The sequence below is a fragment of the Sceloporus occidentalis genome, unplaced genomic scaffold (genome assembly GCF_023333645.1).
Source record: "Sceloporus occidentalis isolate IW3139 unplaced genomic scaffold, rSceOcc1.0.p SCAF_174, whole genome shotgun sequence".
Classification (NCBI taxonomy): Eukaryota; Metazoa; Chordata; class Lepidosauria; order Squamata; family Phrynosomatidae; genus Sceloporus; species Sceloporus occidentalis.
This window is the reverse complement of record NW_028317154.1, coordinates 785,258-803,314: the sequence shown is the minus strand read 5'-3', so window position 1 is coordinate 803,314 and position 18,057 is coordinate 785,258. Positions and strand designations below refer to the sequence as shown.

The following is an 18,057-nucleotide window of genomic DNA, read 5'->3' as shown; positions in this document are numbered from 1 at the left end:
TGTACAAATAAGAACAGGTGCCTGACAGCAGGCACCGCCCTTTCCAAAAGTCAAACATCCCATTGGGTAGCTGTCCACTCTACGTTGCTTGTACGATTGGGTTGTCAATCATTTAATTTACGTCCTCCATCGTTTATCCGTAACTATGTACGGCGCCGCTCTAACGAAATTCGCACATTGATTGGTTAGACTGCGCATAGCACCGCCCTACAACGCTAATACGGTAGTTTTGATTGGTTACGGGGTATCCTCTCCACTAAGCCAGTGGCGTGCCCCGCCCCTAGCTGAAGCACCGGTGGGTTACTGCGCTTTATCAACGCTCGGCGGAACCATGAAGCATTATGAGGTAAGAGGAAGCGCCCACCCAGGTGGTCAATACAAAACATCAGATGAAGAGCTGCAAATACAGAGACCCCCTTTGTCAGATGCCGTAATCTGCTCAGTCCTGAAAGCATAGTGTGGAACGTGAAGGCTTCCACTCTACGGGTGCTTCGGTGGGACAAGCTAGCTAAAAGCGAAGTCTTCATTGTGGCCAGTAGACATAAGGAAACCTGAAAGAGTGACATGAATACTTGTTAATGACAGTGTGAGAGGCAGTGCCAAAGTGTGAGTTACAGAGTGACGGTGACACGTGTGGAAAGAGACACTCATACTTTTCATGGTGGAGTAACTGCTCGTCCGTTTCTTCCAGAATAATCTTGCAGTGTAGCGCGAACTCAAGTACGGGTTGTAGACTTTATGTAAGAAGGAGGCGTTTTGTTGAACCTGTATTAAAACGATACTTGTGTATAAATTGTAACAACGCTTGCCTTCAGAGTGTAAAGTCCTAAGATAAGAGGAGCAGCGAGTACTTTGTGCCAGGCCTCTGCACTGCTCCATAATGCCATGGTTTCAGAAGGCCAGAGAGGGACACTTTGATTGACATGTGCTCCGGTAACCAAGATGAGCAGGCAAAACCTATTATATTTACACAATTCAATGTGTCCCGTTTCTTGTCGTTTCTATACGTATCCTAGCAACACCCGGTTTTCGCATTAAATATCCTGATCTCCCAGGAGACAGGGACACCGGAGGAGGAAAACTTGGGTACCGAGAAGAGACTGTCCCTCCCAATGCACGTTTTTTTTAGATGGAGATATTCTATCAAGCAGCAATGCATTATGAGGGAACCTGTCACTTACCCTTTAGATTAGTTCGTTGCATCCCCAACATGATTAAGTGCTGGTAACATAAGGACCGGAAGCCTCACGCCTTCTACTTATAGACCTAGTTGGTACTATTCTTAACTTCCTATAATGACTTAAAGGGACACTCCAAATGCACCTTAAGGTAGCTGAAAAGACCTTTTAAGTGTTTGTGGTGCAAACCACAAATGCGTGGAGGATTCTGCAGAAGCCCTCAATATGAAATACCCCTCGTCTTATAATCGAGGTCGTCTTCTAATCAGATCTCAAATGAGGTCTGACTAAGATCCAGATCCCCTGCAGCGCTGCAGGGGACCTGGATCCTCCTGTCTGGTAAACTCAGCTGCTGCCGGGCGTCTATCACCGAGCGCCGGCTAAAGCACGGGCAGCGCCGGTTGTCTAGCCCATCGCGCAGACCTTTTTCCGGCTGCCAGAGAGGAGAATTCCCCAGGGAATTCTCTCTGGCAGCTGGCGAACATCCGCTCGATGGACGCAGACAATCCTCGCTACTGCTGGCACTTCTGCCGGGGCTTCTATGACGGAGCACTGGCGTCACATGACCTTCCGGTGCCCAGTCATAGAAGGCCCGCCAGAACTAACGCTGGCCTCCACCCGCTGCCCCCACTAGACACTAGAGTCAGAAACACTGGTAAATCGGGGGGGTGGGGGGTGGGGATAAGGCTTTTCTGGAGGCAGGGTGCCTCCAGAAATGCCTTTTAACCCCCTATATGCCACTCCGCCCCATGATATGCCTTCTATCCCCGTTTATTGGCAAATAAAAACTAAATATTTCTCTTAATCATAGATTTTATTAAATATGAACAAATAGTTTACATGAATTAATATTTACTAGTAAAACCTTTTTTTATGGTACTTACAACAAATGCATATATAATACAGTTTTATATAGCGTCATCGGATTCTGCAGCGCTGTGCTGCATAACAAGATTATGTACTGAAACAGGTGAGGAGGGCCCTGCTCAATAAGCATTTATACTTGTGTGTGTGTGTGTATAATTAGTAGAAGTATTATTAACCCCTTAATGACAAAGCCTGTACATGTACAGGCTCAAAATGCATTGTTTTCAATGGGTTTAGGGACCGCCCATTGTCCTTAAGGGGTTAAACACTCATCTACAGACACCGGACAAGCCAGAAGGCTTGTTTTTCCCTCAGAAATCTCACGGTGCTGCCACAACCACAAGGGATTCTGGGTAGGCGCAGGCAAATAAGGCTAACAATTAACAATAGCCAGATCACCACTCATGGGCAGCTGTCTGGTGTCTGTAGATGAGTGTTTAATAATACTTCTACTACCCCTTAAATTTAAATGGAAGGGTTTCCATCACCTTTACCCACCATAACTTGATTATTTTAAATCTCCTTTTCCATTATCTTTGGGCAATTGACAGATATTGGGTAGGGGAGGCACTGGCATCATGTGTCTCTGGATTCAGGCTAAAATCTTTTAAAATGAGTATAAACTAGCAGCTATTTATTTATTTATTTTAAATGACTTGTACTTTAAGTTAAATCTGTGAACTCCTGCCTACCCTGCAGGATGTTTCTTTGCAGCCTTACATGTTACAGATCGTCTCTGCTGTCCGATGGCATGCAGCCTAGCATGTTATTATGCCAGATAGGGGCCGATGCTGTTAAATCTTGACCTTTGCTTCAAGGATGGAAATCTTTGGGGACTCTATCCCCATTCACACATGCGGTACACCTGGCTGCGCTGCCTGCAAGGAGGGGGCACCAGATGCCGGTATAATACATCAGTGACGTTTCTGAAACCCAGATTGTCTCATTCACACTATTACATACCAACATTAATTACAGAAGTCCTATTAATATATATATATATATATATATATATATATATATATATATAAATAAAACTTTATATTGAAAATTAGTTTTTTTTTAATATAAATAATAATAAAATAAATAAAGAATAATAAATATATATAATTATGACAAAACCAGAATTGACAGACTAAGCCGAACCGATACACTACATTTATTCATATAGGGCTGTTTGGGGGTCAAACCGATACGCAGACAACGATGTACAAGTAATTCACCTAGCAGATAGTATGGTGCAGATTTATAATCTCCCCGAATACATGTGCTATAGACAGATTCTGTCTGGTCACTATATCCCTATTAGTACTTACTGTGTGATGTGGCCCCTCGGTGTGTCCGCTTCCATCCTGCTGTTGGGCACCCTCGGCATTTGATTCAGTAGCAGGTTATTCTGGAGTGTTGTTAACCCCTTGTTGTGTCGCTGCTGTGTAAGGCATCTTCGGTTGCTGGCAGAGCAGCCCGGGCTTGGAATTCATATTTGTCTCTTTCGGTAAAAAAAGCGCCTTTTACCATCCACTTGGAGAACATCTTTAAACTGAGCTGTTAAAGCTGACACTAGGGGGCGCCACTCTGCTGGACGGTGTAAGGGGTGATAATCCACTCCTCTCTGATGTGTTGTTTGGGCCAGTTACTCTCCGGTAATAACAATGCAGCGAGCCCGAGGCGGGTGAGCTTTACCTCTGCTGAGATCCGAGCATACTCACCGTCTCTGGTTCAGGACACCTGCGGGGCTGCCTCAATCTCCGGATGTCTCTTTTTTTCGCCGATGTCTCATGCACAGGGCACACGCTCTTCCCGGTCGCTGGGGTGTCTTGCCTACGATGTGTAGGGGGAGGTGCTGTGGGGGAGCGCTCTATATTTAGAGTGCTGGGACTGAGCCCAGATATTTGCTGATATCAATGAATACCACGAGACGGCTATGGAGGTGTAGAGAGACATCCTGAGAGTGCGATGGCAGGAGAAGAAATGTACGAGGAGATTGGGATGACACATACTGATATTATTTATAGGCAAAGGGGTTGGAAAAAGATAAAGGCCGGCACAGAGGGCGTTGATTCTTCTAAAATGAATAGAATACCTAATATTTTACACAGATATATTATTTAATTGGGGTCGCTGTACAGGGGGTTAGGCTTTCAGTGTCTGTTTAGTATCTATCTGTAGGTTTACGATGGAAGGATAGGTTGAGGGGGTCAAAGTAGGTAACTGTGCTGGCCCCAGCACTTTAGAAGCTCTGTGAAGGGGGGGGGGTCTTAATGTGTAGGGTCTCTTCTCTGTGGGTGGCAGTCTCGGGAACTGGGAGCAGATGTGAAAGAGACTAGCGAGTGATAAATATAGAGACCTGCTTCATATTACATCTGGGGACCAAGGAATAACGAGAAAGAGGGGGGAACGGACGGCTAGAGACTGGGGGGAACACAGTACCGGAGGGTTAGTCTTTGACTAGGGGGAGACAGGGAGATCGTAGGGGGTGAGAGACTTGGTTTCAAAGAGAACTCCAGTTGGGACAAAGAAAGTGTAGTTCACGTCAAGATACTGAAAGTGACTTGGTAGAAACGCTCGTATCTGAATAGAAAGGCTTGGTAGATAGAGGTACTTATCAGTGGAAAGCGGAGAAAGAGTGGGCTGCCTCTCGGATAGACCGCAAGGAATGCATTTTGCTTGTCGCAGGTTGTTTAGAGAGGAAGGTGTTGACAGAGCAAGCGAGCAGAAAGAATGCTGATATTGCAGTAAGTCTGCAAGAAAGCAAGTACATTGGATATAACGCACGTTTAACGTTCTGGCAAGAAAGCAAGAGACGTCTAGAGGCTTTTCAGACGCTCCCGGACAGACATTGGGGAGAAGTTGTTAGGCAGTCCAGAGGAGGGAAAAGTTTTAAGTTTTGGCACAGATACGTAAACCAAACTCGCGGTCATGGATATGAACTCTGTGATTTCGGTGATGCGAGAGCCCCCGAAAACCCCCTCAGACACGGCCTCCAAGCGTACGCAAAGCAAACCTGTAAAGAGAACTAAACGTGCCACTGTTTATTTTGAGGTGGAGATCCTGGATGCCAAGACACGGGAAAAGCTATGTTTCCTGGACAAGGTAAGGACCCTCTTATAACGGGAAATAGAATAATGGGGTGGGGGCCATTAAAAGGCCACGTAAGAGGGAATGGGGAGGGGTTCGGATATTGGCCACGGATGGGGCAATCGCCAGCGTAGGGAACAGTGGCTACAGAAGGACAGAGGCCAAAGTACTGTCTTACATGAAGCCACTGGTCATCCAACACTAGCTGTTGGAACAACAACTACGGCATCTGTTGGCTTTGCTTGGGATGGGTTGTCGTCTGTCAACTGATGGATGGTCACCATACCTGGGAACTTTGTGAATGAGCTAGCAGCGAGACCTTTTAAATATTAACCCTAGCCAATTGTGAAGAATCTATGTTGTGACTTGTCAAATGTTTACCGTAATGGCTTTAATAGTGGCCCTCATGGAAACCTTGACTTTTAGAGATCTTAATTGAGTCACCTGCATTGAAGCAGGGATATCAACCATAACATACTGGGAGTTTTAGATATGATCAAAGCAGTGTAGAATACAAAGGAGTCATTTCTAAGTGACCCTGAAAATCTGCCCCTTCACCCTGAGATTGGGACAAAACCCTGAGAGTTCCCAGGTATGATGGTCGCATTTCTATAGGATAAAGAAGGCCTTATCGAGGTCCATAATTACTCTGTATGCTATGACATAAACATTGGGTTGTGTAAATTTTGTACATACGTGCATAAATATTTTTTTTTATTTTTTTTTGTGTGATTAAAACTAAAACTTGTTTTCAGTTTCAACAAAATATATTGGCGAACGTAATGTCATATCCTTAGCACGATATATGTATTCAAATAGAGTAAAAATGTATATACTAAAAATATTACATTTCATATCCGTTAGATTTCTCCCCCGGCTAAAATGGTTTATTCTTATTGTTGCGACCCGTTTTTATAACAAATAAAAAACAAATAAAAAAAAGGATACTTATATGTATTATATAATGTATATGCTTATCTTTTTATTATGTATTGATAGAAAGGTAAGCATACTTTTTAGTATTTTTTATTTTTATACCAATTACTTTAGAATTTCACGTGTTAAGCTTTTTTCTTTTACTTTTATTTTAGTAGAATTTCTTTGATTTTTATATCATTTATCTGATTCAATAAAAAAAAAAAAAGCTTCCGGATATTCTATTTTGTATATTACCGTATATTTAGACGTGCGTTGGATATTATACAGTCTGCTCTTTTCCTTGGTTTTCAGGTGGAGCCGCATTCCACCATTGCTGAGATAAAGAACATGTTCACCAAATTCCGTAGGTATTTAAACGAGGTACTTCTAATCCTCGAGGGCCGGGACCTCGCGGGATGATTAGGAGCTGTTAACATCGCTGAACATTAGCCGTGTCCGTAGCGTGACGTCTCAACACATGCTTTGGAAGCCAGAGAGCTTAACGAGCCATTGTGAATTTACAATTAAAACATTGGTATCATTTTTAAAAGGCAACGTTTCACCTACTCTATTGAATTTTACTTCTTTGTTACTAAATGCGACATCAGATACAAGGAATAGGCATAAGATGGGACCAAGGGCTGATTAACCCCTTCAGTACCGGGACGTACCTGGTACTTCCTGGTTAACACTCACCGGTAGACCGGGACGTACCAGGTACGTCTCCTCCAAAAAACGCCCCCACATCACCACAATCACGGTGATCGTGGGGGCGCTGCTGCTGTCTGCCCAGGAGTCCTGGGCAGACAGCACAGCCTGTCTAAGCCCGCCCCCAAGCCCACGATCACTCCCACGGAGTGATTCTCTAGGCAGAAACTGCGATTGCAGAAAAATCTGCAATCGCGGTTTCAGCTGCCACAGGCAGCTTCAGGGAAGGGTGGGGGGGTATTGAATGGGTCCCCACACAAGTGTGGGGACCTGATCCAACACCCCCCTGCTGCCTGATCGCTCCATGAGAGCGTCAGTGCAGCTTTAACCCCTTCAATGCCGCGATCGCGGCATTGAAGGGGTTAATTCCCGTTTTTTAGGGGGTTCTGCTGCTGGTGGTCAGACCAGCAACAGCAAAAACGAGCCCCCAGAAGTCCTCTGATCAGTCCTGTAGGACTGATCAGAGAGACTCCTCCCCTACAATCTCCAGTCTATTGGAGATTGTGTCCCAGCTGCCAGAGGCAGCTTCAGGGACAGGGAGACAGGGTTCTTTGGTCTCCACATGAGTGTGGAGACCAGACCTCCCCCACCCCCACCCTTCCTCAGTTAACCCCTACCCCCCTCTTCCTCAATTAACCCCTTCAATGCTGCGATTGTGTATGACCCCCATCGCAGCATTGCAGGGGTTAATATTAGTCCCCACAAGCTTGTGGGGACTAAATATCAATCAATGCTGTGCTTCAATGGAGCATCAGCATTGAAAGAGTTAAAAAAAATAATGTAAAAAATAATAATAATTAATTTTTTTTTTTAAAAAATAAATAAATTAAAAAAAATTAATAAAATAATAATAATAATAAAAAAAAAATAACAGCACTGACCTGAAAGTCCAGGGTGCTTCCAGGTCAAATGCTGGGCTGATCAGATCACTCCTGGCCAATAGGAGTGATCGGATCATTATGGCAGCCCACGGATGACCCTGCTCTACAAAGAGAGAGGGGTCATCTAGGGTAATTATGAAAAAACACAAATTATTAATAAATGAAAAAATCATAATTATTACCTGATCACTTGTCGGTGACATTTTAAGTCGCTGATTATTGATCGGTCTCCCTGATTGATGTCAGCGGCCTAAACCTGTCACTTACAAGTAATCTGATGAAAAAAAATATTTAAAAAAATGTAAATGCACATGTTCCAGTTTTGCCCTCATAGCTTCCTCAAAAAATACATGAACCATGCATGTGAGGCCTTGTTGGAACCGGGGGGTGTTGGTGAACAAAATGTGGTGTTTTTTTTCCAGTGTTACACATATGCTGTGCACAGTGGCGTCGGCAGGGGGGGCCCAGAGGGGGCCATGGCCCCCCCTAAATCATGCTGTGCCCCCCCAATTGAAACGCCGTCTTTTTTTTTTTTTTTTTAATAGATCCGGAGGAGAGAGAGAGAGGCGCCGAGCGGTCGCTGAGGAATAAGTTCTCAGCGACCGTTCGGCGCCTCTCACTCTTTTCCGCGACCGCGAGGCCTCTGCCTTGGTCGCAGTGCCGGCATTTCAAGCCGAGCGCCGGTATATGATGTCATATCCGGCGCTCAGCAATGAAGCCGCGCACACTGCGGCAGAACCAGGAAGACAGAGACCTCGCGATCCCGCCGCTGGACTTCTACAAGCCCAAGGTAAGTGAACTTCAAAGGGGGGGGAGGAGGGTAGAAAGTTAGGAGGGGGTTAGAGAGTGAAAAGAGGTAGATAGGAAGTGAGAAGAGGTAGATAGGGATACATTGGGAGGGAGAGAGGGGGTAGATAGGATAGATTGGGAGGGAGAGGGGGTAGTTAGGATAGATTGGGAGGGAGAGGGGGTAGTTAGGATAGTTTGGGAGGGAGAGGGAGATATTAACATATATTGGCAGCAGGGGCTAATATTAATATTAATTGGCAGCAGGGTCTAGTATTTATATTCATATTGGCAGCAGGGTCTAGTATTTATATATATATCGGCAGCAGGGGCTAATATTAATATATATTGGCTGCAGGGGCTAAGTTTATATATATATTGGCTGCAGGGACTAATAATATATATTGGCAGTAGGGGCTAATATTAATATATACTGGTAGCAGGGTCAAATATTAATATATATCGGCAGCAGGGTATAATTTTTATGTATATCGGCAGCAGGGTATAATATAAGTATATATCCGCAGCAGGGGCTAATATCAATATATATCCGCAGCAGGGGTTAATATTAATATATATCAGAAGCAGGGTGTAATATTTCTATATATTGTCATCAGCAGGGGCTAATATTAAAGAATGAGAAATAACTGCCTAACGTGTGTGTGTATATGTGTGTATATATATATATATATATATAGTGTATATGTACCGTTTTATAATTGGCCCCCATACTTTGGTTCCTGGCCCCCCATGTGCCCCCCCTAAATATGAAAGCTGGAGACGCCACTGGCTGTGCAAGAAATAAATTGCAACATTGAAATGTATGCGTTAAAAACGCAATAAAATAATTTCCCTGTGAAGTTTGGCAGACATCAGTGAAGAAATGGCTGGCTGAAAACTGTCAAAACTACCCTAGTTGAACACCTTGACTCGTCTACTGTTCATAAATATATACTTTTATGGGGTAATTTACAGTGGGGGGGCTTCCAAAATGTCCCAAATGGGATATGGGCCCAGGAAACCAATTTCTGAAAACTTGCGCATGTTCCAGTTATGGCCTCATGGCTTCCTCAAAAAATGCATGAACCATGCATGTGAGGCCGTGTTGGAACCGGGGGGTGTTGGTGAACAAAATGTGGTGCTTTCTTCCACTGTTGCACATATGCTGTGCAAGAAATAAATTGCAACATTGAAATGTATTTGTTAAAAACGCAATAAAATAAATTTTCCGTGAACTTTGGCAGACATCAGTGAAGAAAAGGCTAGCTGAAAACTGTCAAAACTACCCTAGTTGAACACCTTGACTTGTCTACTGTTCATAAATATATACTTTTATGGGGTAATTTACAGCAGGGGGCTTCCAAAATGTCCCAAATGGGATATGGGCCCAGGAAACCAATTTCTGAAAATTCCAAATGTGAAAACGAAAATGCGCATGTTCCAGTTTTGCCCTCATAGCTTCCTCAAAAAATGCATGAACCATGCATGTGAGGCCTTGTTGGAACCGGGGGATGTTGGTGAACACAATTTGGTGTTTTGTTCTGCAGTTGCACATATTCTATACAAAATATAATATAAAATCTAAAGCAACATTGCAACATATGCAAAAAAAACCCCAAAAATATAAAAATACCTCAAAATTTGGCAGCAATTGGCGATAAAATCCCTGTTTGAAAAGTGTCAAAATGACCCTAGTTGTACACCTTGACTTATCTACTTTTCATAAACATATAATTTTGGGGGGATAATCAGTATTTGTGACAACTATTGCAGTTATTAGACTACCATGCCAAATTTGAAAAAAATTACATTTCAAAAACGTGATGCATGCCTTGCAATATTTGCCCTATACTGGTCAAAATAGATAAAAATCCTGGCCATGTTGGGTGGTTTCCAAATCAGGACAAGTTAATGAATATATTTGGGATAATTTTTTCCCATTGGTTTAATGTGTGTACAATTTGTATGTATACAAAACTGTAAAAAAATGCGTTTTTTTTCATTTTTTCCCCACTTTTTCCAGTTTTTTTCAAACAAAACAATGTACTACCCAGCTTACTATGGTTTCAAATGAAAGCCCTACTTGTGCTGAAAAAAACAATATATGATTTGTGTGGGTGCACCAATTGATAAGAGAGAAATTACAGTTGAAGAAAGACATGGCAAAAACACAAAAACGGCTCCGGTCCTTTAGCGACACCCTAGCTTAAAAATCCCGGTCCTGAAGGGGTTAAGGAAAATGGGCATATTAGATGGGCTGAATGGGTCTTATCTGCCAATTCAGCCCATAAACCATATATTTTCTCTAGTAACGCTGCTCTCATTGTCGTTTTTTCCCTACTTTTTAGACCCAGAGTGGTACCCTGCCCGTCAATCCCTGCGTCTGGACCCCAGTAAGTAATACAAAAGTGTTTTTTTTTTGTTTTGTTTTGTTTTTCTTCTTCAAACTATCGATGCTTTCACATTATATCAGGTGGGTGGCCGTGACTTACAAAAAATGGGCCCGGTGTCTTAATTTGTAGGTTTCAAAGGTTTGGGGTCACTTAGCTTCTTTCGTGGGGGAGAACAAGGACATTTCTATCTTTGTTAATAAGTGCCATTGGAACACAGGAGTGATGGGAGTGATAAAAGGGCTTCTGTACACCTATGAAGATATTCCAGCTACAATAGTCATTTATAACATTAACCCCGTCCATGCTGGATTTCTCATCCATTTCATGTTAATTTAATGTGCAAAATTTGCTTTTCTTTCAAAAACACATTTCTTAGTGACCCACAAAATTGAACGTGTGTGTATGGATGTATATGTGTGTGACCTTGGACTGGCCATCTCTCACACTGGCAAATGCCTGGTGGGCCAGTAGCCAATTGGACTGCTGACTGGGTGCTCCATTGTGTGGCCCCCGGGTGGTAATGCATGGCCGCACACTGACGTGGGCTGCTTAGTCATCCCCAGCGCTGTCCTGATTATGTGTGCGGCCATGCAGGGTTAAATAACATAAGTTTTGGATCATTTGTTTACATGCTTCTAACAGTGTGTGCTCTGTTCTAATGTAACCTGTTGCTGTATGTCACAGAGGGCCGCTCACTGAAGGACGAGGACATTCTGCAGAATCTGCCCGTGGGGACAACAGCAACTCTATACTTCCGAGACCTGGGAGCCCAGATCAGCTGGGTCACCGTGAGTGAACTCATATAGACATTGCCGGCTGTCAGCGTGCGCACAATGTAACCATATCAGTCTTGCTGGCTGACAGAGTGTGCGTGGAACATAACAATACAGACCTCGCTGTCAGATGATGAATAATTTGCAGGATCACCATAGTCTGAGGACTCGGTGATCTCAATGTATAGCTTGGATGGAAGAAGAGAGAGAGAGAGGGGAGATGTCATAGAAATGTTTAAACATCCAAAGGGTTTTAGCAAAGCACAGGAGGGCAGTTTAATAAGAAAGAGAAGTGCTGGAGCGATTGTCAGCTGATATGCCCTCTAGGGGAGGGCTTTCCTTGATCCATTATGAGAAATGCTTTTATATGCAACACCTGAGAACCTCAAATTATTACGATATAAACCCACAAGTCACTAAAAACCTATGTTCGCCCAATGGCCAAATGAAACGTTTTTTTTGACAAATCATGAAATAAATCCAGACACTTTCTAGTTACACTGTATACACATAACATGCACGAGTAAATGCAGACACCTGTCTAAAATCTCTTAATGATAACTTAAATTGAGGCATTGCTTTATATACCATCGTTGGACACTGTGTATAGATCTTGGGCTTTGCTATGCATCACTATGCGATGTCTGGGTGCAGCTATGTAACCTGTCTCTATAGTAACGCTCCGTACCCCCCTCACTCCTTGTGTCCATGCAGGTATTTCTCACAGAGTACGCCGGACCCCTGATCATTTACCTGCTGTTCTACTTTAGAGTTCCTTTTATTTACGGCCCCAAATATGACTTCATTGCAAGCCGACACACGGTCGTACAGTAAGTGTTATCTAGCTATCTAGCTTGTCCTAAAATGTTTTGTGTATGTCCATCAGGTTGCATCATGTATGTATCATATATATGGGTAATGTGTGCCCGTGTGTACTGCCACGTAGTGGTAAAACTGTAGAATTGTAATTATGAGTCGGTATAATTCGATTTTTAGCTTTTCCCTTGGTACCTGAAACATTTCGACCTGATACGATACAAGAGATTTCTTTTAACAAGCAAATGTATCGCGGCTAAAGTGCCCAGAATTATTGTCCTGTGTCTGCATCCACAACTTGGAAGAGATGGTATACTGCAGGCTGTCAGTATTTGTCCTCCCTGTTTTCTAGGTTATTCCCTCTATAATCTACATCTTAAGAGTCTTATATCTCATTGCAGCCTGGCGTGTATATGTCACTCATTTCATTACGTTAAACGTCTTCTGGAAACACTATTTGTCCATCGCTTCTCTCATGGTACGATGCCACTGAGGAACATCTTCAAGGTAATGGCGCCACGGATTTGATTTAATAATTTATTTATAATATAGCAATTTAATATAGAAAAAAAAAATCAAACATACCGTTTCTGTGAATTAAGCTCTAGACCCCAATTTATTTTTTAATGCATGGTGGAGTACATTTTCCACTAATGTATTTTACTGCATGCGCTTTAATTCAGGCATTCTTTAGTTATTAGATAAAATTAGAATTTTGACTCCTCCACAACTGCACCCCCTGATGAGAGCTACTGAGCGTGAAGTATGCATATGAATGCACAATGGACATCAATATGAATTTAACCGGAACAAAGGTCCGTAGTGGACATCTTAAATTAGTTTTTTTTTGAAAGGGACACTAAAATTTAAGTCTATGATGGATTTGGGGGATTAAACAACTACCAGCATAGCCGGTTGAATGGTATACAGTATGGTGATCTTCAATGCTTACACTAGGGATGAATGGAGCCAGTCTGGTTTTTCTTTCTTTTTTTTATAGAAAATGCATTTTTTGGTGCCATAAGTAACTCTCGCGTTCTCTAGTCTGTTTTATTCATTATTACTGAACATGCAAGAGCGTTGCCGCAATGCCCATGCTGAAATCAGTTTGTTTTGCAGAACTGTATGTATTACTGGGGCTTTGCTGCCTGGATGGCCTACTACATAAATCACCCTCTCTATACGCCTCCAAGTGAGTACATGGGATTACACGTTGTCGATGAAAATATCTTATACGCTGCCGTCTGCCATACAGAGGTTTTTCTACATATGGTAGCCTATACACAACTGCCTACTTTGTAGTTTAGACATAAAATAATCAAACCGGAAAGCTTCTGCCCCGCAGAGACGTTTGGAGATGTTTAAAAGTTGGCTAACAGAATGTATAGATCAACACGTGTTGTATAGATCAACACTTTACTACATAAAGTGGACCCTAGCCATGTCTGTCCTGTAGAGGCGCATCAACATGGACAGCACAAGGGCTCATGATACAATGTGGATGGTGAAGGGCCTGGCTCTTGATTTTTCTAAGGCAGTTAGGCACCAGGTAGGCTGTTGCATGCTTATCACAAAACTAATAATAACTTTGGTGTTTAATGTCTCTGGCAGTGTTTGGAGATGAGCAAGTGAAGTTGGCGCTCATTATTTTCCTGGTAAGAAAGGCACTGTATATGCGTTCCTCTTTTTTTGACATGTGTTGTCGCCAATATCTGGTGTTTTTGATGAATTCCAGCTTGTGTGTCGCACACACGCACTGGACATCAGCAGCCGTGCTCTTTCTCGGACACAATGTTATCAACGCCTTGATTTGCCTATCTAAGCCATGGTCTGACAAACGCAAGGAGCCAGGAAGCTTTGAATATGTTATTTGATCGCTAACAGAAAACCCCTAAAAACTTTGTTGATGGTAATTAAAAAATGTATAGCAATCCAGCATATTCTTCCAAGGCTCTTATGTTGCAAACATTTGTCAGCCCATTGTCCAAAGAGCGAATTGGTATTCTGCACCAGCTAAAAGGCACTGATTAAGCAGTCATATACGTAACTAGTATCACAAACCCCATAATTTCTATTTTTTTTTTTTTTAATAGTTCTGTCAATTGGGTAATTTCTCTATTCACATCGCCCTGAGGAACCTACGACCTGCTGGTGAGTGTTAGTGTTACTCACATTGTAATCGATGCATGTTCTTGATGCTTTCTTCCGTATCCTAAAACCATTAATTCTGTCTGATCCTCCTTGCTCTCTCTCAGGCTCAAAAACACGGAAGATACCGTTCCCAACCCGAAATCCTTTCACATGGCTGTTCCTGCTGGTGTCCTGCCCTAACTACACATACGAGGTACCTTTTACATGGGGGGGAGAAGATGGACCTACTTTGCAAGCCACTCTCTTTATGGTGGGGTACTAAATAATAATGGGGGGATCTAGTGTATATCTACCTTCCACTTTTGGCAGTCGATGCTCTGCGTGACCATAGTATCCTACCGGCAGGAAAGTAACAATTTCAGCTTCTGTCTAATAACTCTACTAAGGCAATCACACAAATGGTTTACATTCAAGAAAGTGTGATTTAAATGGATTATAATATAATGGATTATTTTTAAGCATATAATACAGTGATATAGATTAGCATTGAAGAAACTATGACTTTATTTAAGTTTGTTCCAATAAACTTTCTTTTTGTAGATAATAAGGTCATAGTTGTCAGTCATGGGACTTTCCCTGCACAAAAGTTGATTCTTTTTGGCAATACTATTGAAGCCGTGTTTGACTAATGAATGTCTACTTGTCATGGTGTGTCTTATCTATTCGATTGTGCTGAGATACCAGGATAAGAACCAATATGCAGCTGTCTGAAAGCAGTATTAAGTACAGAAGTTTTAAAACAGGAAACACCACTTTAGTGTTTGAACCTTTTGCTAATCCTGGGATTTCAAGCTTCCCAGTTAAAGATGGGAAGTTAAACCTTAGGCTTGTTTGCAGATGATACTTTTGCTTCACCAAATTTTTCTTTCCCCATCACTACTGGCCCTCTTTAGGCAAAATGTGATGGTGTCCTATATCGTAATGTAAATATGTGTAAATCCCAGGCTTTCGATCTGAATGTTAGCAGTGAACAGAAGACTAAATAAAAAACATGATTTCCCAACGTATTGAGGTATCAGATTGCCTAGAACACTCCGCATGCTTAACTCGCTGAGCTTTGAAACAACCTGGAAACAAAAAAGGGAGGACATATTTAGCTGGACGCACTTTGAATTATCATAATTGGGCAAAATTGCTGCACTTAGTATGAGAGCCCTGCCCAAGCTTCTCTACGTTATGCGCACATTTAAAAAAGTCAGAGGCAAATCCTGAGTTTCTAAGAATGCCATGTTTGTTCCAAAAAAATTCTCTGTAACTGTCAAATTTCATACATAAGATGGCTCCCCATCATGGGTGAATGTGGTTTTTACAAACTCGCCATCTAGTGCAAACTAGGTCACTCCATGGCTATCAAGCTCCCTCATATGAGGCAATGAAAGCGGGAGTTTTGAGGCGGAGGAATGAGAGGGGTTTCCTGATGCACAAACCATATTGAGTTACAGAAGAAAATAGTATGTAGACGGTACCTGAAACTTCTGTGATTGCCACATATGATTAATGGGTTCCCCTCAAAGTGTTGGGCAGGAAGGCTCAAAGTTATACAAATGGCCAAACTTTTAAAACCTTCCATGATGGAAGGAAGTTGGTCGAAGACTTTCTGTTGGCAATAGGAATCTGTTACCTCCCCACAGTGTCTGATATCTAAATATTCTAAAGACTCACAGGATCGTGGAGAACATGTCCCATTCCGTGGCTCACACCTCAGATCAATAAAATATGGAGCTCTTGGCTAGTGAGTGAGGAATTCGCTTACATGTGAGGTTTCAGAGTAGAGGAAGAGTCCGATTACTTTCTATACAATATTACATTAATGTAATACTATTTAAGGCACATTTTGGAGTCTGTAATAACTTGGCTTCTCTCTTTCTCAGGTTGGCTCATGGATTGGTTTTGCGATCATGACCCAGTGTGTCCCAGGTGAGTCTCTTCTTCCTTCCTCCAGGCTAAACCAGAGTGACGTGCAGCTAGGTGTTTTTATTAGTGTTTTATTATTTTTGTTCCGGAAAGCGTCCGATGAATAGAAAAGCATTGGCGTTTTCCACTGGGCATAAAACCCATCCCCATTCTTTATCAGTTCGTATGTATCTGATTGTATGAACAATCTTGACCAAAAGTTTGGTCTCTAAATAAAGGTATTGAGCTAAATTGTGAGGAAGAAAATGCCATTTAAAAATGCCTGTTTTGGGTATAAATAATTAGGGGTTCACTCAGTATATGGTCCTATATTTCTTTGCCTGAATCACCTCAGTCTTATATAATCCTGAGTCCAATGTGATCCTAACATGGCTGTATTGCCTACCATGGCGATGAATGGGGTACTACATTATTTTTAAACCCCATTCGACTCCCCTGCAAGTTATAGCCCTTTTTCGACATTAATGACACATCCGTGTGGACATTGGTCTGTATCTCTCACAAAGCCAGGTTGAACCCGTTGGGTTGTCAGCATTTTAGTGGATCAATGTGTACCAAGCAGCTAAAATATTAAAAACGATGTTCAGCGAGTAACCAGGTGTGGTTAAGGAGGGGCAGAATAGCTTTATTGGGGGAAAACATGTTTTACCAAAAAAGTTATCAAGGTCTGTGACAAATGGCAAGGGTAAGAGGGAAACAAATTACTTAACCAAGGACTATCAATTAGAGACAGGTGGAATGCTGCTATTGGGGAAGGAACAACTAGCAAATGCTCCTGGGGACCACTTCTGCTCCTTATTTATTACCTGATATTGGCTCTAGAAAAACTACTGTCCACTAAATCACATAAAACACTTTTAGGAGCATGTGTTGCCCCATACACAATTTGACTTTCCATATTTTGTGTAGCTGATATCCTGTAATATTTTTAACTCTTTGTCTTTCAGTTGCCCTCTTCACCCTGGTTGGATTCATTCAAATGACCATTTGGGCCAAAGGAAAACATCGTAGTTACCTAAAGGAGTTCAAAGACTACCCTCCCCTTCGCTCACCCATAGTTCCTTTTATCCTGTGACCTCTGACCTCTCCCTTGTAAACTCTTTAACCCAATGAACTGCCTAGGTTCCCTCTAATACTGTATTTTACCCATGACCTGCTACATGTATGCACTGACATCTGAACTACTGCACTGGCCTTCATCCTGCAGCCCTGTTGGTCCGTACATAGAATAAACATATCTTATTAAGCTTGTGTCCCTTCTATGTGACCCTAACATTATCTGTGGAAAGACATGCATAACAGGTAACAATGCGCATGGCTGCGTCATAATTAAAAAAGGGGCAGTGTGGCTTCATAGTCTTAAACGTATACTGAGCTTTTATATGTCAGTGTTACAAATATTACGTTGTGGAGAGTCATTGTTCATAACAGGTACTCTGCCTTCCGTGTCCGCTTGTTAGGGGCAGCAGTCTGAACTGCTGGAAATTCTGCATGAGCCTTGACCAAAGCTTCCAAAAACGGCCAATCCTTACCCATGTTAATAAAACATCAGAACAGTAGTGGGTCTGCTCATTTGACGGTGGGTCCTCCCCAA

At 42.4% G+C, this 18,057-nt stretch overlaps 1 protein-coding gene across 2 annotated transcripts; it reads left to right on the top strand.

Moving 5' to 3' along the window:
• Positions 1-331: 331 nt before the first annotated feature.
• LOC149279213 (very-long-chain enoyl-CoA reductase-like) lies at positions 332-17,538 on the top strand. 2 transcript variants are annotated; one of them, XM_089501418.1, is made up of 13 exons: positions 332-346; positions 5,088-5,138; positions 6,354-6,405; positions 10,765-10,809; positions 11,494-11,597; positions 12,297-12,412; positions 12,800-12,905; positions 13,518-13,590; positions 14,010-14,053; positions 14,492-14,549; positions 14,654-14,742; positions 16,421-16,466; positions 17,411-17,538. In XM_089501418.1, the coding sequence occupies exons 1-13, from the start codon at positions 332-334 to the stop codon at positions 17,536-17,538; spliced, it is 927 nt and encodes a 308-aa protein (XP_089357544.1). The 2 variants fall into 2 exon arrangements, with proteins under 2 accessions (XP_089357544.1, XP_089357543.1); XM_089501417.1 differs by lacking the exon at positions 332-346 and having other exon boundaries at positions 4,965-5,138.
• The last annotated feature ends 519 nt before the right edge of the window (positions 17,539-18,057 follow it).